The sequence below is a fragment of the Pygocentrus nattereri genome, chromosome 15, assembly GCF_015220715.1.
Source record: "Pygocentrus nattereri isolate fPygNat1 chromosome 15, fPygNat1.pri, whole genome shotgun sequence".
NCBI classification, from domain to species: Eukaryota; Metazoa; Chordata; class Actinopteri; order Characiformes; family Serrasalmidae; genus Pygocentrus; species Pygocentrus nattereri.
Window position 1 is genome coordinate 12,348,088 of NC_051225.1, and position 26,559 is coordinate 12,374,646.

The 26,559-nt window shown below is 40.2% G+C and overlaps 1 protein-coding gene across 1 annotated transcript in view; it reads left to right on the forward strand.

Annotated features, from left to right (window-relative positions):
- Positions 1–26,559, forward strand: part of tead1b (TEA domain family member 1b) — a 93,799-nt gene that overhangs the window by 26,548 nt on the left and 40,692 nt on the right. Inside the window, 1 exon segment of the mRNA XM_037545180.1 lies at positions 12,818–13,070. Coding sequence (XP_037401077.1) covers positions 12,923–13,070 — 148 coding nt within the window. The 5' untranslated portion in view covers positions 12,818–12,922.

Sequence of the window (26,559 nt, forward strand, 5' to 3'; positions counted from 1 at the left end):
AGTGACGTTGCAGGAGGAGAACTTTGAGGTAAGTGTTTAGCTGTCCAGGGACATTGCAGGAGAACTTTGAGGTAAGTGTTTAGCTGTCCAGTGACATTGCAGGAGAACTTTGAGGACAGTGTTTAGCTGTGCAGTGACATTGCAGGAGAACTTTGAGGACAGTGTTTAGCTGTGCAGTGACATTGCAGGAGAACTTTGAGGACAGTGTTTAGCTGTCCAGTGACATTGCAGGAGAACTTTGAGGACAGTGTTTAGCTGTCCAGTGACATTGCAGGAGGAGAACTTTGAGCAAAGTCTTTAGCTGTCCAGTGATGTTGCAGGAGGAGAACTTGCTTGGTTGAGGAAAAGCCCTTATAAGAAAGTGTGACCACTTGGTGGCCATCTTGGTAACGACATCGTTATTCATTATTTTTATGATAATAAGTATATTATGTTATACTTTCGGCTAAAATGTTGTGATTGTGAACCCGAATCAGCCCTAATTATTTTGGTTTATTTTATCCATATTCTGCAGTCCTTATAGATTCATCAGCCACAGATGTACCCTGACCTGTCTTCCTGTCTTTACTCTTCTAGGCCCTTTTTAGATAGTGTGTTGGAGTGGGAGTACTCGGGGGTGGGGGGGATGGTCATTTCGCCTGGGAGGCCATGTTCTGTGTGTGTGTGTGTGTGTGTGTGTGTGTGTGTGTGTGTGTGTGTGTGTGTGTGTATGCACGCACGCACACGTGTGAGGTGGTTGGGGGTGGGGGTGCATTAATACAGTTTACAGTACACAGACTTCTGCCAGTCTGCACAGTGAACAAAGCCAGCGATAATGCCCCATTCAGTTCAACATCACACGTTTCAAAGCTTTTGATGGATGACGTTTAAAGTCTCTTGTTCTCCTGGCGTATATTTTCCTTCATTAATCTCTTTTAAGCCTAGGTAGCAACCGTGTTTGATCTGAAGTATATTGTGGAGAAATTGTTTTAGATTTTCATCTGTTATTACACGCCGGCGTGTTCGCTCGCAGTGCTGTGCAGTGCAGGTGTTCGCTTTGTGGAAAGCACAGAAAAGCACTTGTTGCTCCATTACAGCATATATTTTAATGAAGCAAGATAGAAAGGCTTCCAGACACATAATTTGTTCATTCTTGCCAAAGTACATTCTCATTAAGGGCATTTTGGTGCTTGTACATAGTTTCAGCTATTCTGCTTTTGAAGGTTTGCTGCATTTTACTCTGAACATCAAATTAGCACATGGAACAAGTGAATGCTAGTTATCCACATAAATTCTGTGGAATATTTTTGTTTGGAACGTTGTATTTGGGTAGTTTTGACAAATAACACAGAGTTGTTTTAATTTAGGTTATTATATTTTGAACATTGCTTTTAATGAAGGCACACTGGCACGCATCGCTGTTTGGAGACTTCCAGTGTTACTCAGTGCTGCCGTTGGCATTTTGTTATTACTGCATTAAATTAAACCAGGAAACCAGACCCCAAAATTCAACAAACTCCCTTTAAATGCATCTACGCTAAGTATTTGTTAGTGAAAAATATGGATGCCCATTAACCATTCCAGGTGTCAGTCTTTAAATACTGAATTCGTTGTTTGGGTATTCGCTACACGCATTACAGAATGTCAAGAAGAAAATATAAAGGCCAACAATGCAGTGCTGTTACATTAAAGCAGGTCTGTAAAGTGTGAAAGTAGTGCTCTTATTTAAAGCTGCACTATGTAAGTTTTTTTTTTGTTAAAATTGAAAGAAAAAGCATTAATGAGCCAGCACATGCTAAAATACGGTGTGTATGGTTAAAATATGCTTTTTAGACCACATTATGCGTCTTTATGTATTAACATCACACACAGGTCAGACTTCAAGTTTAGGTCAACATCAATATTACACTGATGAAGATTTGGTGAAAATAGTAGATCATTCACTAACATCCTCAAAAGACTCATGCTTCACATGCCTGCAATCCTCAGATTCAACTGCTTTGGCAGTTACACATCAGAGAGGTCTCCAAATCCCCAAATCTTACAGTGTAGCTTTAATTTTAAGCAAGTGAGAGTGTAATACAAGGTGATTCAAAAAGGTTCATTTCACTTGTAAATCATTACAGAACAATGCAGTAAACTATAAATGGTGTAAGTGAGCATAAAGTTTAATATGTAATTGTACAAGTGCACAATATGAACCTCCTCCAGCTGTATGGACATCATCAACACCATAGTCAAACTCATCCCATACTCGATTGAGCATGTCAGATGTTGCTGCACTCACAGGTCTTTCAGTGCAATTTCGGAGATCATCCAGTGCTGTGGAACCAGCGACAAACGCTCTGAGCTGTTGGAGCTTCATTGCCCATGAAACTCACGCTGCACAGTTATGACGGATTCACTCTTATTGAAGTGGAGAATGCAGAACGCTTTCTGCTCAGGGGTCTCCTCTCAGACTGAAGAGAGTCCGCTTCCACTGACAGTCAGAAACTCCATCACCTTCTTCTCCTTCTTTCAATTGGATTATGATTGGTTCCTAGGTGCCTCACGGTTCTAGAAATATGACCCTTTGAAATAGTCTTTTTGAATCACCCTGTTTTATAATACGCAACATGAGTGTGTTAAAACGAGTATGTTGAAGACGTGTTGGTAAAGATACCATGGAGAAATCAGAGATAGTGTGGGTGTAAGTCTAAATACTCCAGCTGCCATTACTGAGAACCAAAAACAGTTAAACTGTGTTCATGTCCTCAGTGTTGTGTCTGCAAACTAACATGCAGACACTTCACCTCCAGTGAAGACGAAAAACTTGAAGATGAATCATCACTGGTGAATCATTACGGCTGCACTAGCTTTAGTTGTAGCATCATCTCATGAGCTGATGGGTCAGTCTATGTTACTCAAACGCAGTGACCAAAAAAATTTCCGTTGATTTTGAATACTAAGACGTTTTCAGATGTGCGCTTGAATATGTGAACTGCTAAAAATGGTAGGCCCATCCAGCATGAGTCTCGAGTTCATCAGGCTGTGTGCCTTCACATACACTACTTACAAAAAGTCAGGGATGTTTGACTTTCAGGTGAAATTTCAGGATGAACCTAAAATGCACTCTAACCTTTACAGGCAAACTTAATGTGACCTTCTCTAAAGCTCTATGTCCAACTGTTCAATGTTTCAGTACTTTTTGCACAACTTGCTGTTCTCTAACAAGGAGCTTAACGGCAAGGTCGCATCATTAGGGAACGGCTGCTGGAGACTGGGGTACCTCAGATGGAGTAGCCTGCACTTTCTCCAGACCTGAATCCCATAGAAAACCTATAAGATCAGCTGAGTCACGTGTAGAAGCTAATAACTCTGTACCCCAGAACCTCAATGACCTGAGGGCCGCCCATCAAGAAGAGTGGGATGCCATGCCTCAGCAGACAATGAGTTGACTTGTGAACAGCATGAGACGTCGTTGTCAAGCAGTAACTGATGCTTAAGGGCACATGACAAGTTATTGAGACATTGACGTTTTTTGTTGGGGTATACCCACCACTGTTGGTGGCTTTTGTTTCAATAAATTGTTTGAGATGAGGAAATCGCCATTGCATGCTTCTACCTAAATGCCCTACTTTCATGATATGTCACAGTAGCGTGAACTTTTAATGTTTTCCATAAATTTCACCCGAAAGCCAAATATCCCAAACTTTTTGTGAGTAGTGCATTTGCTGAAGAGAAGAAAGTCAAAAAACTCCTTGAAGAGGCAAATTCCGCTATAATGAATCTGGCCTCTACAACGCCATTCACTGATTAAATTTAGTTCAGTGTGTCAGGCCTATTGTGTAGGATTATGACAGTTAACTCTGTTAAGAAATACCACAGAATCCGGAAAAGAACGAAAATTACTCTTCGATTCCCTTTTCAGAGGGGAAAAAATCTAAGAAGGTCTAAGAAGTACAGTTCACTGTTATAGTAGCTCAAATACTGGCGAAGGGCACTCGTTTACAGCATAACTTTACATAATTCCAGACTTTCATATGGGTATACAGTGACCTGTGAGTAGATAGTGCATGTATAACTTACATTTTGTTGCTGTTGTAACAAAACCTCATATCTCAATTTTTATGATTGTTGCCCTTTATACAGTGAGTAAATTTCTTGATGAATGAAAAGAAAAGAAATGACCCAAAATTACTTGTAAAAAATTCTGGTTCCCTTGAAGGTTTTTTCCTTCGCCTGTAAAGCTACCATTTTGATACAGGGTTTTGTTCAGACAACAGTGATTTATAACTGAAGTGTAATAATGCGTGACAGAGTTCTTGCAGGTTAAAGCTGTGCAAGCTGTATGGATCCACTCTATAGTCCTGTGTGCCTCATCCCTGTGGAATGATATCCATGTCGTCTGCTTGTCTGACATGCTTAGCTTGCTCTAAGAGCCGAGAGTAACCACAGTATATTGTTGCAACACTAATCTCTCCCTTCCATCTGTCACTGAGGCTTGTACAAGCAGCATCACCTCAGCATCATCTGGAGACATATTGCATGAATCACAACACTCTGCAGCTCCTTTCTCACATGCAGATTCAGCCTAGTGTATCTCAGCTGGCCTGTGATAGAAAATAAGGGCGGGCGATATGGAAGAAATGTAACATTGTGATACTTAAAGGGGGATCCCGACCTTAACGGGGCGATTGAGATGGCATTTGTCATGTTGTGTAATAAGCCGTAGTGCAGCATTATATCCCTAAGCATGATTGATTTGACAGCTTTCATGGTTTTGTATATTTTGTGCTCAGAGTCATCAGTATTCTCTCACTGCAATACCCAGCATGCATTGCACAGAAAGGTCACAAACCATTAAGAGTCCCTCCCACGATTATCAACTTTGTGGCTTTCTTCTGTGATAATCAATTAAAACATTTTTTAAAGCATTTATTCTTGAATATCTGCCTCAGTCATCAGAGTGAGGCTTTTATAGTCTTTAAGCCTGGAAATCACTCTAAACGCTACAGTGGCAAAGCTGAAGAAGACGAATAAGCATGGTTACAACAGGCTGGTCATGGGTGGTAAAATTTATACATTTTTATATTATAAAAAATGTTATATATTACAATATTTCTATATTGTGCTCTATTTACACAAAGTTAGGTTAGTTCATCATTTATGCTGAATAGACTTTCCCAAAAATTTTACACTGGTGCACTGACGTTGAACCGTGTGCTGCACTGGGTTAGTATGACCAACAGGTCAAAACAATTCAACAGGTCAAAAGTAATTTGAAACTCAGGGTAGAAGATGTATTAAATCTGTCAATCACCCTAATCCTATTCTCATGGCAGACCTACACCTGCTCCTGAACCTAAAATTTTTGGAGATACAAGGTTTTGATCTGACAGCAGCGATATGCTTGTTGGTCTAATTCTGTCTTTTTTATGATACATGCTGTTGTTCAGTGCTGCAGTACTAATGATGCTCATTATATATTTAGAAAAGCACACTGTGGTGTCATTTAGCAAGATAACAGTAACGTCATTATTGCCCACGTCTAATGAAGAATGTTTTCCTCTAGTTAGTAATTGTTAATAATCTGGAATATATGGCATTCCTGCCTCCCTAAATACCTGCATCTGTATTGTTATGGTTTTCTCTGAATTAGTGTACTTGGATGCAACAGAAAGGCCCATTTAACAGTAAATTGATGCTAATGAGTTGTCTGTGCGCAGGTGTACTGCTACAGTATATTAGTTTGTTAGGAAAAGAAACACAGTTCCCCCGTTCTCAGAGCTCGCCCATCCTGCAGAACAGACAAGTGGGCTCAGTAAACATGTAGCTTCTGTTTGTCTCTACTTAGACAGGACGCGTTAGAATTCACAGCTTTGCGTCAAATAGTTTTCAGGCCGGTCATGATCACATATAGGATGAGCACTTAAAGAGGTTCTTTTTCAAGCTCTCCTTGATCTTATGAATGTCTTCATTATGAGGGACATGAGGAAACACCAGCAGATAAGATTAAACCCTAATCATGCTCCCATTTTATGCATTTTAACATAACCCAATCACGCAGGGCTCTTGAACTCGGGAGGAAATTATCATTCTTTTAGGCAGGATTGATCTGGCGCTCTCCTGGGGGATCTTCTGTATGAAATTGTGGCAGAGGTAAATCACTTAAGTTGATTTATCGAAGTGTAAATGACCACAGAGGGACTAAAGCCATGTACCGTGATTAGGCTGTTTTTAGACTATTGATTTCTGCTCTGAATGTTCTTTAACACTTGTTCCTGATGTATGTTGCCTTTGCACCGCTTAGCAACTCAACAGTCTTACAGATTAGTCAGATGTCAGTAGTTAATATAATATAATATAAGTATAATATAATTTTAATATGTTAACGTCATATTAAAAATGTGAAAAACTTATTACATTTTAATACATTTTAAATGTTTTAAACATTCATTAATATGTGGTTTGATTCAGGCATTATTTGGATGCACAGTACGGTGCAAAAATTCACCCTTTATTTATTTGATTTCCAGTCCAAACAGCCATTTACTACAAGTTAAAGGGTCTTGACTCTATTTTCTAATTCTCAAGAACCAAGCAATCCCAAAGACAGTGAATGTGTATATATGCACTCAGTAATCTGATCATTATCAGATTTCTGCAGTTATCCGATTATTCAAACGGTTATGTTAACACCATACTCTGATCTAGAAATTCAATTAAATGCACCCATTTGATGATCTGCTGAGAGCATCAGCAGCTTCTTGGTTTGGTGTGTGTCCTTTTCGCAGTGAGGTTCTTGACAGCTACCGACCCAGACTTGACAGCTTCAGACCCATAGCGCTGAGTTGTCTTCTCACAGTGGCAGGATCTGGAGAAACACCTGTGGATCTTTGATCTCTTAGAGGTGAAAACAGTGTATTGTTTTGGTGGTCTACCAGGTCTCGCATGTTCCTTGATTTTCTCTTTATATTTGTGTGTTTTGCATCCTTATGTAGATGAGTTATTTTATACCTAAACTCAAAAAAATCTGAACAAGTAATAAAATGTACTTAATGGCCATTTTTGACTAGAAATTAAATGAATGAAGGGTGGTCTCTGACTTTGCACAATGCTGTACCCTTTGTTGATTGCCAGTTATTGATTGCTAGTTAATTCAGACAGATTCAGATTCAGATTCCTTTATTGATCCCAGGGGGAAATTGCAGTATTTTTCAAGAGGGCACAGCTTCCCTAAATTGCCTCGTCAAAATAAATAACCTATTAAAATTTAAAGAAAAGTTAAAAGCAAAAACGAAATAACATGAACGGGAGCTGCTGTAACAGGCAGCATGCACATTCGCGCATGCGCACTGGTATGATATCAGTGATATCATGATATCAGGTAAAATATCAATCAGACAAACATGTTTCTAGAGACTGTAATGGAAGACTATTTATGGCTTTATACTGATCAGCCTGCATAGTTTTCTGTTTATATGCTTGTTGGTTCAGGTGGGATAAATTACTAACAAAGTGTCTCACTGTTTATTCTTAGGTTTGATTTTGCGTAGCAGCTATGCACAACTGACTTCATATATTCGTTTGCACCTTAGGACAACAAGACGTAAGCTGTTTACTGAGGTTGAATCATTACTGAGTTCGACATGTCATGCTGCTGCTTCTGGTAGCATTTCTAATTAATGTCCATTGATTGCGAGGGAGCATGATTCATTTGGCTAATTGGGTTGTTTTGGGGTTCAGTCCTGAGCTAATTACAGTTTTTGAACAAAGTTTAACAGCCAGACAATTTATATGACCGGTCACTATTACACACACCTTGGATTAGATCTGCCATCTCCTTATTCCATGTTTACAGTTTACTGCAACATTTATTCAAGGTGCTATAACCAGAAGCATTCACAGTTTAAAGAAATCTATTAATAACATCAGTGAAAAACTCAGCCATCAAAATTAAAGTTTCTAAAGTGTTCTAGCTTCATCACTTCTTTGCAAAAAGAGAAACATTTGAAAGACAGCAGAGACTAAGGCCCAATCCCATTTCTTCTTTTTACCATGTAAAGTCATCAGATTGCTGACAAAATCAGATTTTCTGCAGTTATGGGATTATTGAAGTGCATGAAGGCACCCCTTGTTTTTGAGTTGCACGAAGTTACAAAGGGTAGTGGTTGAAATCTTGCCCTACGAAATGGGACCCTCAAATAAACCCTGCTTCATTAACAGGCTATTAGCGGCCCTACTTCAGCGATAGGAGATCAGCTCCTCACTGCTGGGCTTTAGTTATGTTTTTGGGCATCATATGCCGTCAAAGAGGGGGATAAGACAATTATTTATCACTCACCCCTAATTCTTTAGTGATGTGAAACTGAAGTCAGATATTCACCAGCTTCTTGTTCGAATTTTCCTATTCCACTTTAAATGGAGTAGCAGTTGCATTCTGGCGCTTCAGGCATGAGCCGGACTATTTAAGGTGGAACGGGAAAGTTAGCTAGCTAGCTATCAAGATATTAGCATGCTATTAGCAATTTTTTTTATGCTTGTTATGAAGACAACAGCCATAATACACTGAAACTACATTACAATAAGATAATACAATAGTTATTGTAATTTTTAACTGAGAAAATTCTCACATTTGTGGGTTTCTTTGGTCGCTCACGCAGCCATCCTGCCGTTTTTTTCTTATAACACTTTTGGAGTCTCTGAAAAACCTCTGTCTGGAGGGCCATGTAGCCCGAACACTTTGCCCCACCTCTCTATCTCAACAAAAATCGGGACACCCTATCCCTAGCCGGGAATGTGCAAAACAGGGCTAAGGGCTCATTGATAGGGGCGGGGGGTGAAATGGGACTGGGCATAAACTTATGGAAGGCAATGCATACTTGAAGTCTAAAGTGTAACAGCGATTTATTGACCTTCTATGAAGAGCTGAACTTGCCTGGCACATAAGCATGAACAGTGAGAACAGCCAGTAGAATAAATGCCACTGTTATCTGAGCCATTTTCCCCCAAACTGCTGGAAATTGTTCAAAAATGCCCATAGAAACCTCGAGTTAAGTTTGTAGCACTTGATTTAAAAAAAAAAAGGTTTTGCTGAAAGCCAAGGATTTTTACCTGGCAGTGATGATTTCCACAAAAGATGGAAAATCATGGATAACAAGCTAGGCCTGTAATCAAGTTTCAACTTCAAGTTTCAAGTTTGCAATTTGCACAAAATGTCAGGACATTCATGCATTAAAATGCTTGTGGTGAGATGATCCCGCTACAGAAAGTAAACATAAAGTAAAGTAAAAATAAAAGTACCAGAGAATGCTGAAACTGAAATATTAAATATACGTAAAATATAGAGACAGTAGGGACCTATGTGAGGATGTAAGGGACAAACCAAAAAATAAAATAAATAAATAAATTAAAATGTCCTTTCTGCTATGTACAAATATATTTGTATTAAACAAGGGATAATCTGTGAAGAGTACATACATTTTAAAGTGACTTAAGGGACTCAGTGTGTTATTATCCATAGCAGTAATAATAATAATACTGACAAAGTGACTGAGTGAAGTGGTACCTGGGGAACGACCAACATCTTCACAGCTTATTGTCCAGCACAACCTTCTTAAGTTATTAATAATAACATGGGAAAAATGTGTGTTTATTATGTGCAAGATGAATCTGCAAACCTGTGTAAACCACAACCTCCATATGTTTCGTAGCTGTAGTCACCTCAGGCCAGCTATAAAACCGTGGGGGAGTGTTCTGTGCTTGTATTTGTATGTGATGTTGTTGAACAGCGAGCCGAGGATTAATAATTTATCAGCTGCTGCAGCATAGCGGTATTCATTTCCTCATGTGACGTGCTGGGGGCAACCACCTGTGGAAGTGGGGGCCGTCGCTGGAACGTACAGGCACATGAGCTCACTGGACGACTGATACGTCAGTGTTGTCCTGCAGGGGAAACGCTAGCAGGCGCAACCAACATGCCCAGACGCTGTGTTAGTCTGTCTATGTGAAGTAGGCCACTCAAAGGAAGAAGCACAGAGTGCAGCCCTTTTTTTCTTTTCTTTTTTTTTCTGTGCAGCTTTGTTGCCATATGGAAGCTAACAGGAGAGGACATCCTGAAGTAAACATGTTTATCCACACTGGGATCCTGAGCACGTCCTTAACCTCTCCATCTTTAAACAGTTTGCACTGCTAAGCAGCTGAAAATGTGGTTGGAAGACAAGTGACTGTGCCGGGACGACCACAGTATGTTCGTCTCAGTGCTGGAAGTGATAACCAGTGTAGTTCATTATGCAGTCAGGGTTGGGGGCGGGGGGCTGTGGGCTAGAGCAAGTCTGGAAAAAAAAAAGGCCCAAACCATTTAGTGGTCAAAGCGGGGAGGCTTTTTCCCCCCTCTCTCATCAGTCTGTGAGTAGGTTCTGCAGTGTCAGCATTCAGTGCACAAAAACGGAATTCAGGAAAAGCTCCGTCCACAATCCAGCTCCCCCCCCCCTTTTTTTCCCCCGACAGCTTGCTCCCTCCTCACCCCCCCTCATGAACTGACATTCTAGAAGAAACATATGCTGCTGGTCCCACTTCACAACAGCTTGCGCTGCCTGAATGGGAACAGGCAGAGAGAGGAAGCACTCGACTGGGGGATGGGAGGGGGCGGGACCAGGTTGGTGCTACTCACGCTCAGGGGTGGGACTTGCACAAGTCCTCATGTTGATGACATGCTTCACTATAAGTGGGTTTTTAGTTGTGGTGGTGCCCATATGACATATATCATGACATTTTAAGAGCTTTTCAATATTTTCAATATTTACCTTTTCAGAATAAAAGGAAGCAGTAGTGCAAGATTTTAATAAATACTATGAAGAATATCAAATACAGCATTTTATACAGCGACACTACACTAAATCCAGTTAAACTGGACTAATGATGCTGTCTATGTGCTGTTCAGTAAATGTTCAAAAAAGCATGTTGTGGTGTGATTTATCATGATAACCGATGTCCAAAAGTTTTAGTGGTTATTGTGCACATCTGAAGGATGTGTTCATATGTAAAATAATGCACTTTGGTAAGTCACGTAACCAAGTTCAGGTCAAGTTTTCATGGATCTGTTATATATTCTGCTGTACTATTCAAATGTAACTACATAATGGAACAAAATCTTGTATCTCCAAAGTAGTAACTTTGCAGGAGAATGAAAAAACTTGCATTATTTTTAATGTAAGTCAGTGGAACCAGAATTTTTTCCAAGCCATTTTGGGTTGTTCCTTTTGGTCCAGTGATCATGAAATTTACATACAATATAAAGAGCAACAGGTATTTTCAAATTATGTCAAAAACTGAAAAATGACAAAAATGGAGATACAAGGTTTTCTTCCAACAGCAGCGATATATTACATTTACATTTTCTTCACGTTCTTCATCCACAGGATTAAGTCTGATTTCAGGCTTTTTCCTGGTAATTTTGACAATGAAATGATCTCGCTCTTATAAAAGACTATCCACTCTGTTGAGTGTATATTCTCTGTGTGCATTTCTTTCTTCTCAAACCAGGATGATGTGTCTTGTTTGACACTGTTTGCTTACACTGCCGAAACACAAGGAGCATGAAAGTCTTGCATTGATTGAGCCGAATCTGAATGGGAAAACCAGATTCTCCTTGGACAGAATTAGGGTTCTTTTATTTCATTTGGAGTTGGAAGTGATGCTGATATTGCTGGGGATGTTTTGGAAGCAGAGGTGGTGCGCTTTACACAATTGGCCAACATGATTTCCATCTAGATTTAAGGGGCTGTTTGAAGGTCCAGACAGCTGGCCTGAAATTGGCTCGTCTGATAAAGCCCTTTTTAGAGAAGAAAGTCTGCTGCTTTACGGGAGATGCCAGGTGGTTTTGGGCGAGTGTTTTAAGATTATATGCCTGCTGCCTCCTCGTCCGAGCCATCTCATTTCTCAAGGCAATTGGGTCGTACTTGGAGTACGCTGAGGTGCGTGCCTCTGAGAAAATAGAAACACGATCTTAATATCTGAGAAATGAGAATCCCCTTGGAGGGCCAATTCAGTTGTTTTCAGTGCTAAATAAGGGAATTAAAGTTAAATGTTTGAATGCTTGATGTTGTCTTAACCCCTTAAAATGCCAGGCTTATTACATACTAGAGCTTATTATTCAGTAGTTACAGTGGCCGTGACCGTTTAAGGGTTAAATAAAATCGCATGCTGCTATGTTTTATTTATTGTTGGATTGTGAAAGATCTACCATGACCACTTTAAAACTCCCGAATTTGTGTGCCCTTTGAAAAAGAGGCTTGTTTGTTTGGTCCTTATTGTTCTTCTGGGACTTGTGGGGTCTGATGTTGCTGTCTGTGTTGACATGAACATGTTGCGCCCAACAACAGTTTTAATAAACTGAAGCCCTTGATAAATAGTTATAAATAATTAATAAGCATTGCGGGTCACCACCAAAACCAGCATATGTTGCGTTTTGGACGCTGGTATGCCGGTCAACCAGTATGACCTTGATGGGTGACTACCTAAACTAGCACCGGACTAGTTTAAACCACCTTAAACTAGCTTAGACCATCGTGCAGTTCAGCAGTGAATGCTTGCTAATATCATTTCCAGTCAAAAATCCGATAGTTGAAGTCTTTTACTGACTGATATGATATGAAGTTGTCAGTATTGAGGACAAACTTTACAGTTTAACTTTAAAACAGGTAAATGGCATAGTCGTACATGATCTCTCAAACAAGTGACTTTCAAGTACACTGTCTGTTCTACTTGACGAAAGCATCCAAACAGTGCCGAACAGAGTATCAGTCCAGAGCTAATGGAGACTAACCACCACTTCTGTGTTTGTTGCCTCCTCCAGGTCTCACCCTAGAGTGCTCCAGGCTTCGGCTTGGAGGTCCCAACCGCCACCATTGATCCCAGCAGCTGGAGTGGCAGTGAAAGTCCTGCCGAGGACATAGAGAGGATGAGCGACTCGGCAGACAAGCCGATAGACAATGACGCAGAGGGCGTGTGGAGCCCTGACATCGAGCAGAGCTTCCAGGAGGCCCTGGCCATCTACCCGCCCTGCGGCCGTCGCAAGATCATCCTATCAGACGAGGGCAAGATGTATGGTAAGAACTCTGCTTTTTGGCTTAATAATAGGGTGGAGATGTATCAGCGGCCAGTATATTAGTATATTATCCTTTTTAATTCTAAAATTATTATGTCAGGTACAATTAGGTATATATGTATATCGCTGTTCGCTGTTGTTGGAACAAATCTCCATTTTTGTCATTTTTCAGTTTTTGGCAAAATTTGAAAATGCATGTTGGCCTTTACATTGTGTGTGAATTTCATGAAGAATGGGCCAAAATAAATGGCCAAAAATGACGTGGAAATAAATTCTGGTTCCATTGACCTTATATTAAAAGTAAAGTAGGTTTTTTACTTTTCCTGTAAAGTTAACATTTTGGAGATACAAGGTTTTGTTCTGAGCGCAACCATATATTTGGATGATATTGGAATTACAGGTACTAATTACGGTTGACAGTTGACTCCCTTATTTTGGCTTGCTGGCACAGAGGCCACACTGTGGTGCTTCAGAGTAGAAATTACAGTCCATCTCCAGTCAAGCAAAGAGGGAGATGCGCTAAAGTCGTTTAATACTGCTAGTTTAATTAGTCATTTGAACACTCTTTCTCCCGGAATGAGCCGCATTGCCGAATATGAGGCATCAGCCGCTAGCATCATTTTTTAAAGCCTTAGGCACACTGTATTTTGTATATGGGTTACAGTTTGAGCTTATTAAATAACACAAAAACACACAGCTATCAGTTATGGGTATTGGGACAGATGTATGCAAACGTTTAGGCGCCCCTGGTAAAATGATATATTTTGATGATTTTCTAAGTCAGAATAACTCACATTTTAATACACAGTTACTGTTTGCTTGCACAGTTTATCATATTGGGAAGAAAATAAAACATAGAATGTGGCCTGTGCAAACATTATGGCATATTTAATTTTATTTTGTTCCAGTGAGTTAAATTCAGCAAAATAAATAGAAATTGTGCTCTAAATTTGCAGGAAAGTTGTCAAATTGTCAGATGTAAGTTTGTTTACTGTGTTAACTTTACACTTAGTAAGTCAACAAAATAAATCAATATTGGCCCAGAAATACCATATTTTTGCATGGACCAGCAATCAAAGTTGACCTTTTTTGTATTGTTAGTTTGTGTTCCTGGTCATGTTTAGCAGTTCATCACTTAAAATACAAAATTCATGTTTTCTTAAAATCTTCCATTAAAAATAATGATTATTGCTCATTTTTCTTATTTCTTATTGTCACTGCACACCAGCAAACCGGTGATATGTTTTACCTCCTGCTCCCGCCATTCACAGAGCCAGACCCTCTTTGATTTTCCAGTTCACGATGACTTAAAATAGTACTTTAAGCCAGCATCACACCTTCCTTTTCCACCTCTTAAACGATACAGAGGCAGAGATCTCGCAGCCCATAAGACAGCTTCTTAGAAAAATCTCACAATTAAATTAGTTCGAAGAGCTTCATGTGACACAGACCCGCCAGGTGACCTCCACCCCACTGGGCACCTTGATCCACCCAGGAGAGGACGGAGGGAGGTGAGAAACGAAATAGTGGATTCCGAGGAAGCAGACAGTAGAATGTAATTGTCAATCAGGAATTAATGTGTTATCTCGCTCGGCCTCTGTGGCAGCGACGCGCTCGTTCACCGGGCTGTCGTGGAGGAGTCAGAGTCTATAAGTAAAGCAGCATGAACTATTAGTCAGGAGCAGATGGTACTGTGGCTGCCACCAGCTGTGCCCCCCTCCTCCCTCTTCCAGACCCCCTCCAAAATCCTGGCTGGGTGATGTCATGGAAAGAGGGCATATTTTCTTTCTGCAGTGTTGGAGTCTCTCACAGCCTGTCAGTGTCAAGTGAAAGCAGAAGGCCCTCGGGGTGTTCCTCGCAGCTGTCATGTGACCCCTCTGGCCAAATGAAATGTAAAGTTTAGGAGTCACAGCGATGGCTCTCAGCTGCCTCTACAAAGAGGGGCTTCAGAGCACACAAGACCACCCCCCTCCACCTCCCTCTCTCCATGCTACAGCCCCTCCTCCTCTTACACTAGGAGTGCCAGAGAAACTCACTCACTCCCTCTCCCTCTGCCCGGGATTAAAGCATGACAAATGGGTCGTCCCAGTGAGTTTTAAATGATTAACGCCAAGTACGAGGCCTGGTAGTGTGCTGCGGTTTGAAGATCCAAAAAGCAAATCGCACTTTGTTGGTGTAATCGAATCAAATTGCCATGAAAAAGTAGAATAGAGAACAAAAACTAATTTCCCTCCTATATGTAAATAGAAAATATAAGTAGAACATATTGTAATATTTTAACATGCTATCACAATATTATCTTTTAAATGAGAAGTAATATTTACTTTTTTGTACATTTTGACATTTTACATTACATTTTGTTTGAGCTAATTAAATGCTGTATATATTCTAGATCTGCATGTTTAGTAGTTCCAAAGTTATAAACATAGTATTTTTAATAAGAATATAAAACTTGATGTGAGTTTTTGAGCACATGTATGTCATATTCAGCTGTCCAAATTGTATATTATAACTTTTATATTGTAGGTTTAAAGTAAAGGAGCCATTATTAGCCTACAATCATATGCAAAAGTTTGGGCACCCCAATTAAATCACATGTTGATTTTCTAAGTGAAAATGTGCATGAAAGGAAAAAAAATAGCTGAATTTGAATTCAGTTACTGCTTATTTGCTGAATTTAACATATTTGGGGAAAAACATTATACATTGTGGGCTGTGCAAAAGTTATGGCATATTTTATATTAAATTTTTTCCAAATAAATGGGAATTGTGCACAAAAATGAGCAGATAAACACCAAACTTAATCTCTTCCCTGTTGAGAATGTTTGAACTGACTTTCACTTAAATTAAATCAACCAAAAAATAGTTCAATGTCAAGTTGTCAAGTTAAGATAGCGATATCTTAAGTTTGTGTTTGTATTGTGTGTGGCTCTGGATCTGCCGTGACCTGTCTGAGTGTGCAGGGATTGAGCTGAGGTCAGCCGTGCCAGATGTTCAGGGTGTCCAGTTGCATGTTTACTCAACAGCTATGTCCATCTCAGCCTCTGGTGTAACGTTTCCCAGACCACGGAGAGGCAGCAGAAAAGAGAGAGGCTTTTGGAAAGCGGTCATTAGCACACATGGCTGCGTGCTGAACATATTGACCACATATTGTGGATTAATTATGTGTTGTTTTTTCCTTCCTGTTTAACATGGTTCTCAAAATATTTTAGACAACTACGTTTCTAGTGTTTACAGGCCTCAGTCTCAGCCTGAGGGGCTTCAGCGTCTCTCTTACCTTGGTGTAAACAGAGAGGTCGTAAAAAAGATTTGTTAAACAAATCGTCTCAGGCTTTTAGAGAGCTACGAATTTGTGGGAAAAGAAGTGAAAGAGACTATGGGGCGGCCAAGCTGTGGCACATTTTTGGCGTGGCAAGTCGACAGCTAGCTTGAGCTAGGGCTCTGACTAATAGTTCCTTGTAACATATTGAATATTTCATCTCCATATTGAATCAGTTTATGTCCCTTTGCTGCTGAAACTCAAATTTCTGTCTATATGGGATTTTTCTGTTATGGTGCAACAAAATAATAGCTGTTTCAACCCTGATGCTTTGTGTACTTTATTGGAATGACTGCAAGTACGCTGTAAAAAATTTGAGGTCAGCTCAACTCAGAATGATATAGTAACTGGTTACATGGCTTTTCTTGAGTTGACTCAACTTGAGGACACACAACTCAAATTTCTTAGTTGAGTCAAAAGTTCCCTTAATGTTTTCAGTACTGCATCTCAATTATGTAAATAAAATGAACTTGGTTTTTTTTTTATACTCAACTTTCTCACCAGCCAAGACACTCTCCATCACACCATTCTGCAAGACATTGAGTACACACTCAGTGTATGGCTGAGACATCGCTGGGGCTCAAACTCACAACTTCCTGTTGGGTAGACGGCTCAGTCCACTGCACCACTCAGTAACACATGAAGCAACTCAGATTTTGTGTCTACAAATGTTTAATACACTGGGGAAAATATCTGTTGTTTTGACTTTTAAGCGTGGCATCATATGTGGTGCAGCTGTGTAATAATTTATCCCAATATCAGAAGGTTGTGAGTTTGAATCCCAGCAGAACCACAGCAGTCCATTATCCGGAAATCCAAGAGGAGAATATGCCAGATGGGACTGTGTGATAGACGGAGCGCCAGTTGTGGGGAAACTGAGTACAAAAAACACATTAAGTTTAGTTTATCTAACTGAGATGTGGATCTAGAAACAGTAGCTTGGAGAATTTTTGACTCAACTAAGACCTTCGAGTTGTGTGAACTCTGGTGTCCTCAAGTTGACTCAACTCAAGAAAAACCATGTAATCAGTTACTAAATCATTTAAAGTTGAACTGACCTCTCATTTTTTACAGTGTATCATATTAGCGATATAGAGAATGTAAGCCTTAGAGGGCACTTTTAAAGGAAAATGTAAGGCCTGTACTCAACAAATGACTGAAAAAAAGATGTTCTAGCTGCTTAAACTATTTTCTTAGTATTTTAACCACATCAACTCCTTGAGATCACTGGTAGTTCTAAAACACTCTTTGTCATGTTCTTCATAACTTTCATATTTCAAAAGCTACATTCAGAAGCTGGGCGTCATAAGAAGATATAACTGTCTGCTTTCCAGTCAAATAGATGGTGATGCCATTTTAAACCCTTATAATAAAAGAAGCTGAACTCACAATTTGTTTTTTTACTGAAAGTGGAGGCATTTTTCCACAAATCTGGGCTATAAACTATAAAAAGACAGCGTCTCTTCAGTGATCTGCTCTGTAAAAAAGATTTTTTAATAATACAAAGAGTGTCTTTTTGGCTTTCAGCAGTAAATTGTAAGCAATGAAGCAATATGTGTATGATCATATTTTCTGTTCATTTGAAAGCAGCATTATTTAAAAAAAAAAAAAAAGTACATTAGTGCAGTTACTGAATAATTTGCCTTATGATTTGGTCACGATAAATTCAGACGGACAAACCAAAATATATGGTGGTTTTTAAGTAAACAATGCATTGGCAATAAAGATCTACATCAAGATTTTTTTCATAATGGCTGATATTCAAGCTAGAAGTGTTTTACTGGAGGAGTCTCGTATAATTACAGGAGGTAAAATGTCAAACTTTGCACAGTTGTACTGGATTAAAATAACTCAGTCCTGCCTCAAATTATGGTACCCAAGTATGACGAATCCAGCTCTAATGTTGCTTACGCCGGCTAATCGTTGCAGTTGAGGGCAGATTTTAGGTGGGAGAGGCCAGCTCTGAAAGGCAGCTTGTGGGCGGAGACTCTTTCTGCTGAAACTAGTTTGGCGGGAGAAAGCTGGAGGCAGCAGATTGTGGCTCGGCACTCTCTCCAGTGTGCTCTTTGAAGGGGCCAGGCACGTCTTTCAGCCTCGCAGCTGTTGCTGGGTCCTAGTGCCAAAGCCATCGCACCGTGAACTGTGACCCACTCACTCGCTCAACCATTAACGAGGGCCATTACAACTGTCAAAACAAGAGGGCGCGACTGCCAGCAGGGATGCCAGGCAAATTAGAAAAACAGAATTCATTATTATTTTTTATGACTACAAATTGATAAATTAAGCGTCTTGCCTTTTGCAAGCGTATTGTAAACACCTGAGTGGCGCATGTCTTTGCCATTCTTGTAATTCTCTGAGCTGTTGCTGTGTATTTTTTTACCCTCTATGGGCCATTAACATGCTATAACATCTTTGTTATAATCCAGTGTAGAAATACAGTGCAAACATTTCCTGAATCTGTAGAGTCACCCTTTTCATTCCATCTTATCCTGAGACCGTATGTGACTCACATCAGGAGATATGAGCCTATGAAGAGGGGCTGAGATACACGTCATTTGAGATACATCTCATCGTGTGTCCGTCTATATTCTGCATGAAACCGAACAATGGACACTTACAATGGACTTACAGTCTCGCCGGAATCCCTTCTACATTTGTTCCACATCTGAGACACACATGAAAAGGCGTGTAGAGAGTTTACAGCTGTTGTTGCAGTGGGTTCTCATTATAGAGAGAGCGGGGATTGTTCTGAACATTTGATATATAAAATATATATACTGTATCAGATCGCTGTTGTCGGAAGAAAACCTCATATCTCCATTTTTTTTTAACATTTTCCAGTTTTTGACATGATTTAAAAGTACCTGTTGCCCTTTACGTTATGTATAAATTTCATGATGAATGGACCAAAATAAACAACCCAAGATGACTTGGAAAGATGTCTGGTTGCATTGACTTACATTAAATGTAAAGTAGGTTTTTTCCTTTGCCTGTTAAGTTAGCATTTTGGAGATATGAGGTTTTCGTCCAACAGCAGCGATCTATATCGTACATGTTGCTTGTTAATATACTGATGGCAAACAGTGAAGTGAAACTTCATGAAATACTTGGTCACCGCTTTTGGTGGTGTTTTCCTTTTTTTAATATGTAGCATCTTCAATTAATGAAATAAAACTAGAACCTAGAAACAGTAAAGCCTTATGTAAATTAAAACAAAGGGGTGGGGGGGGAGATTTTGGACAGTATTCTTATAATTAGTTTGAAAGCAATTTTAAAAATATCCTGCCAATATTTTCTTGGATGTAGAGTGGTGCTGGACAGTTGAATGGTTGAATCTAGAATACCCCTGCCTTCATACTAACCTCTTTTATTCATACTAATGACTGCGTGCGTCTCCAGACCACATCATTTTCTCAGTTTGGCCAATACTGGTCTAGTACTGGTTCCTAAGACCAGCCGGACATCAGTAGGGATGTAGATGCTGATGCTCACAGACTTTGGAAGGCCACCCACCAGGACCTCTGTGACTGTCTGTTATCTGAAGGCTCATTTTAAGACCAAACATTAAGACCATTAACATTAAGACCAAAACTTTACTTTTTCCCCAACACTCACCATTCTTTATTGTAGTGTCCCCCTTTGTTTTAGTTGTAATTGTAAGGCGACCTCGAATGTGAGAAAAGCACAAACAAACCATTGTAATTATTATTATTATCAAAGATAGGATTGGTTTTCTCTGCTTGTTCATTTCATTTCATTCATAATTCTACTTCCAGTTTATATTACACTGTAAAAAAATATTTTAGTGTAAAATTATAGTGATTTACTAGCAGCATTTATCCAGTAATTTACTGTACTCATACTGTTACAATTATAGTGATTTGCTATATTCCTAATTACAGCTGACTGCTGTATTTGTTCAGTGTTTTTCCTAGTCTTTTCTAGGATACAGCTCATATGTGGCCTAATGTGCACCCGCTGTTGTCTATATTATGTAGTACAACATGTAAACATACAGGCTAACATGACAAATCTGTCTAACCTACTTGAAACAGCAAATGCTTAAATGTTAATGCATACTATTATAAAGTTAAGACAACAATCACACCATGAACTTAACATCACATTACAGCAGGTACATGCACTTATATCCGTCATTAAAGACAACACTGACCAAAAATATACAAATTATGATATTACAGGATAAACTAATTAGCTGAAGCATGAAACACCATCACCGGTGGATAAACAAAATGCTTTTTAAACATATCTTTAGGGTTTGGAATAATGTTAAAACACAACATAAAACTTTGTGTGAAGTTAACTTTAGTAGAAAAAAGTAAAAGCAAGGAAAATAAAATGCAATAATGCTGGGAAGCTCTACCTCCTCAGTACAATGGCTGTGACTGAAACATAGCAAATGCTGCCGAGTTTTCTGAGGCAGGAAGGCACCCAGCCATGCCCGACTCAAATTGTTTATATATAATGCTGCCTTCTGAAGTTCCTCCGTTTGACTGTTTTGTGAAGGCTGTGCTTTACGTATCTCATAATCCTGTGTGTCAGCATCGACGTGGTTAGGAGATCATACTAATCTTAGCTAAACAGCTACTGTGTTCTTTATGTATTTCATTTTATTTGGTCATTATAGAACAAGTAGGCACTAAATACAGGATTATTATGTCTGTTTTGATATTCTGCTGTGTCTAGGTTTGCTAAAGTAAACTAACTTAAGCTAAGCTAATGCTTACCAAGCCTATCCAGTAAACTCAGTGAGACATTAGGGCTTTTTTGAGCATTAGATTTTCTTTTTAAGGCGAAAGTTTATTTGATTATATGTCAATCAGGCAAGACAAGTTCGGTGTCTATAGGTTGGATTCTGGTTTTGCCCTGAAGCTATGAGGCTAGTGTAGCTAACAGGCAATAGATGCTTATGTACAGCAATTAGCATTGTGCAGTTTACAGGCCTAAATCATCACACACATGCTTCCAACGACACCAAGTCAATGAAGACTTGCTTAAGAGGTTGATTACAGCATGTCGTACTGTTTTCTGTAAAAACTGACAAAATTGAAGAAAATTTCTTAGGACGCCAAATGTCTGATTAAATTGTAGAAAGAAGAATTTGTTTAAATTCATCCAGAGCGTGTAACAGTGTAACAAACACTAGCTGTGTTTACATGCAAAGATTTTTGCCAGTCCAATTGAATACAGTCCAATTACAGATTAAGACTGAGGTGTTTATGCTCACTCTATTCAACAGTCTGATAAAAAATCTTTGTTTACATGCTCACTACAAGTAATCCAATCCAAAATGATGCACATGTGTGGAGAACCACTTAGAGTAGATGTTACCATGACAGCGGACATCACTTGAGGTCCAGTCAGAGTGAGATGAGTTTTCAGTTGCCGCACTTGTGTTTTTAATTACTTTAAAAATATGTCAGACTCAGTAAAATGTACCTAATTAAGGAAGCGGCGAGAGGAAGACGTCGTGTTCTGAGACACATAAGCTGGACGCCCGTCCCACCACCGTCTTTCAAAGATCAGAGCATAAACTTCGTGCAGACCATCTCGTCGTGTTGAACGGTATAAACTGATGTGACACACATGCGCGCAACATACTTAAACGTTCCAGAATATAATCGGATACAGGCGTTTGCACGGATATTATTCTTCTATTTAACATATTATTTACAGGATTACCCACCTCATTCAATTGGATAGAAATTGTATTCTGAATGGCCTCAATTGGTATAGACTATTCCGATTGAAGTATGTACATGGATGTATCCTATTCCGATTGAACTATTAGGCAGATTATTAACGGATTATTAGGCTGCATGCAAACGTAACTACTGGAACACCACAGTAGTGAGTTTAAAGTATCGACCTGCCGCACTCCGTTCCTAAGCCTTCCTTTCCAGAATTCTTGTAACAAACCTGTCACACCACATTCAGGAAAACATCTGAAATTGCGCTCTATCTTCGGCTGTTACTTTAATGAAATGCGCTTGCCAGTGGGCCGTCTCTCCAGAATGCCACTGGAGCTGATGAGATCCTCTTTGAGTGGCCCTTGGCGCTGATGGAGCATGTTGATTGGCCTAAGACGCCATGATTATTTTTGTTTTTAGTAGCCGAGGCCCCCCTGGACACCGGCATGATTCACGCAGCCTTGTAATTGGTGTCCAACGGCCCGCACCTCCGATAGGCAGGTATTTTATTGAGGAGATTTGGAGGGGTGGGAGGGACTGCACATGTGCAGTGCACGCAGCTCTATGCACGAGACGCCATCCTGAGTGCCCTTAAGCCCTTTGTTCCCCCGGCTGAATGCAGTTAATTAGCAACAGTCACTATAGCAACTGCCTCTCGCTTCAAAACAATGTCTAATTTTTGCAGCTAAGCTTATCATACTGTTTACCTGAAGGGCTCGCTGCCCCGAGTTGCGCCGGCGCTGGCTCCTCGCCCAGCCTTCGAGGTTAATTGTGACAGCAGTGAAAAACATCACAACAGCTGCTTTGTGGCAAAGAGGAGCTCTGGAAAAAAAAAAAGAAAGAAAAAAAAGGGAAGAAAGTGGCGAGTCCCCCTCGGCAGCAAAGAGCCAAAGACACAGCACTTACATAATTCACCTGCTTTGCAAGCCTCCATTCAGCCTGGCCGCAGACAATTACATACCCTCTGGAGTACATCACTGAACACATGACCAGATGTGAAATACGACAAGAAAAGCACAATGGGACACTGAGTTCCAAGAAAATGCATTTAATGGGTGTTATTGTTCATGCGGGAGCGCCTTAAGTCAATTTGCTTTGAATAATGCACTTCAGTAAGTTGGACTCTGTAATGTGGCTTGAAGTTTTTGTGCATGCAGTAACCTTGTAAGTGCTGAAATTTGTACTAGGTGCATTTTACAATTTCTCAAATTTGGCTTCTTACTCTGATTGATGAAACATCTTGCCCGAATTATGTTTCATTGCTGAAAATATATTTGCAGCACTCTTGCTGAGTCTGCTATCGTAAAGCAGTCTAAATATCACAATATGTTTTGGATGGAGCCTAGGAGTGTATGCAGGCTGTTATGATTATTATGTGTGAAAGGACCATCTGTTTCAGGAACTCTGGGTGCTTTTAGTGGCTGCTATCAGGCCCCAGCCACCCGAGCAGTCTTTACAGTGCATCTGTTTGCTTTGAAGGTGGCAAGCGTTAATCATATCGTGTTATATTTTTTTTTTTGTGACCTGGATGGGAAGACGTTTCCCTCAGGATCAAGGTCCGCGTGTAATTGCCGACCAAGGATTGGCCTGTGACGGCCCGATGTGCGGGTCGCTTTGATGAGGCATTTGTTTTTGCCCTATTACAGATCTGCAGTGTGCTCAGTCATCTCATCAGGGCTGGGCGGCCAGCTCAGACTAACACTAAGTGGCACTTGGTTTGCAGGGCCGCTGTGGATCAGTTAAGCATAATAAGCGAGCCTGGCCCTCCCCCTGCGGGGCTGCGGCGAGCGCAGGGGCCCAGGCACTGCCTCCCTCGCACCGGGCTGCCTCGCGCTCACACCGCCGCCGCAAGCCGGGCCGCCCGCTGGGAGGATAATGAGGAATTCTGGGATCCGCTCAGGCTCCCTCGGCTACCTGCATTCGCATCCGAATGGAGTCTGCAGAACTTCGGACTCGCACGCGCGCACACACCTCCAATATAATCCCTCGCTTTTGTCGGCACGCCATTGTGGGCTTGGTGGCAGCGCCGAACGTTCGCACCCGCAAAGAACACGTTTCCAATTATGCCGTGATTTACTCTTAGCCGTGCAAAGATGAGTTAGGTAGCACCTGATTCCTTCTCGGCACAGGCGGCGGCTTAGGTTAACATGCAGTCTTCCACTTATGTGGTTGAAATCATGGTCTTTTTATGCTGGGTAACATGCTGTTTGGCAGCGCATTGTTCACATAAGGTGAATATACCCTTAGCCCACTGTTCTTAGCGTTTCCAGAAAGCACAGTGAGTTTGTGTGTTGGCAGCTATTTCAGATTTTCCAATGTGTGAATGGCCTTTTAAAATTAATATTTGTCTTCTGATGATCACCATGTTCGGGTGACATTGCGCTACTAGAAATCTATTTTCCTTTAAGGCGTGCATAGTGGCAGTGCTAGCTTGCAGGTCTGTCTCTACATTGTTCTCAAAGGTTTTTATTTCTGACTCTCCCAGTGAAGCCACTTCTGACGAAGCCCAATATTGACAGTCCTGTTGGAGCTTGTCAGCACCTGTAGTTTTCCACCGACCAGTAAAACAGGAGAGATGTTTTGTCCATTTGGACCCAACTCCTGAGGCAGGAGGAGAGGGTAGTAAAAACATATGGCCCCGTCTGCAAACTGTTCCCCAGATGCTGGGCACTCACTACCACTCTCTTATTTCTTCCTGTTCGTGGTACAGACAAATGGCTTTAACTACCATCAAGGTTTCACTTTACAGTAGACTGTGTTGGTGTCCTCAGTTATTGTAAAGGAGTATTTCTGAACTGAACTACTGTGTTTTTCGTAGGTGTCCTGCAACTGTAGGCCTGACACTCATGTTAATGTTTGTTTGAGTAATTCACTGCAGTGCTGAGTGAAATTCAGCCAGGCATACTTGCGAATCCCTAAAACTCCCCCACTATGCTTGTTTCAAAACTGGAAGGCACATATGTTAATGATGCATGTCACAAAATGTTGGAGTAATTGTTTACAGAACATGATCATATTCCATTTTGTTGTGATTCAGTGGCATTGAAGTCTTTCAATGGGCAATTCAATATAGTAATATTGTAATATATATTTTTTTTATTTTTACCTGATTTTCTCCCCAATTTAGTCCTTTCCAATTCTACGCGCTACTTAGGACTCCCCCAATCACACAATACTACCAATGTTAAGAGGGTGAAGGCTAACAGGCTTCCTCTGAGACCTTTGAAACCAGCCACCGCTTCTTTTTGAACTGCCGCTCATGCAACATCACAGGACAGCCGAATGCGCTCGGAGGAAAGTTCCGACCGCCAGATCTGTTATGTTAGCTAACAGACACCTGCACTGACTAGTATTGCGTTGAGTGATGAAGGGGGGTCATTCTACCCACCCAGAGAGGGCAAGGCCAATCGTGCTCTCTTGGACTCCTGGCTGCGGATGGCTGTAGCATCACCAGGGATCGAAACTTGGAATTTAGACGGTTGTGCCTCTTTAGCCCTCAAAATAGTGATATTAACATCTGGAACTTTTTAATTACTTTTCTAAAATTAATGTTCTAGTCAAGGAGGAAAAAGGAATGACAACATATTGCCCATGATAAATGCGACGTACCTATCAAATACTGAAGACAGTATAATGTTAAACATACTGTAGCATATTGATTGGGTTATCTCTGCTGATTATATTAGTAATTTAGTAATTATAATATTGATATTTTTTACAAAAATGACTTTGACTATACTCTTACAAACCATGCCTAGACTTTCAGAGATCAAAAGAAAATTTTATAGAAAAGTAGATGAACTAGAAAGACTTGAAAATTTATATTATATCACATTACAAAAATATAAAAACACAGGGTTCTAAGCATTTTGCAGCAGTTTCAGGCATAAATCGGACACATTCTGCATGCATGTATGAAACTGGCAAAGGCTAAACATGCAGTTTGTGGGCTGTGTGCGTGCATGTATGTTTGAGGAAAGATCACACAAAACTTTGTGGTGTTACACGTGCATCTGATTGCATATTCTGCTCATTTGAGCAACTTTCACTGTTCAGTTTTCCTCCACCTTTACAACCAGTCAAACATTTGTGTTAGAATCTCAAACCACTGTGCCAGGACACAAGCCTCAAACATACTGGAAAATGTTTTACGGTCAAAATAACACAGTTTAAACTCCTGGATATATGAGTATGATAAGATGCAATGCAAACAAGGTGTGAAGGTGTGGGTCCTTCCCCAACTACCATGTCACTCAGTCAGTCAGCATTATTATTCTATCATGTCACTGCTATGAACACCAAGTCACTTTAAAGAACAATGACACTAAGTTACTGAAGCCACTTTAAAATGTATATTTTCTCTGTGAAATATATTTCAGTTAGTTTTTTTTTAGATTTTACTTTCTGTAGAGTGATTATCCGAGCCTCACCACAAGAATTACAATGCATAAATGTCCTGA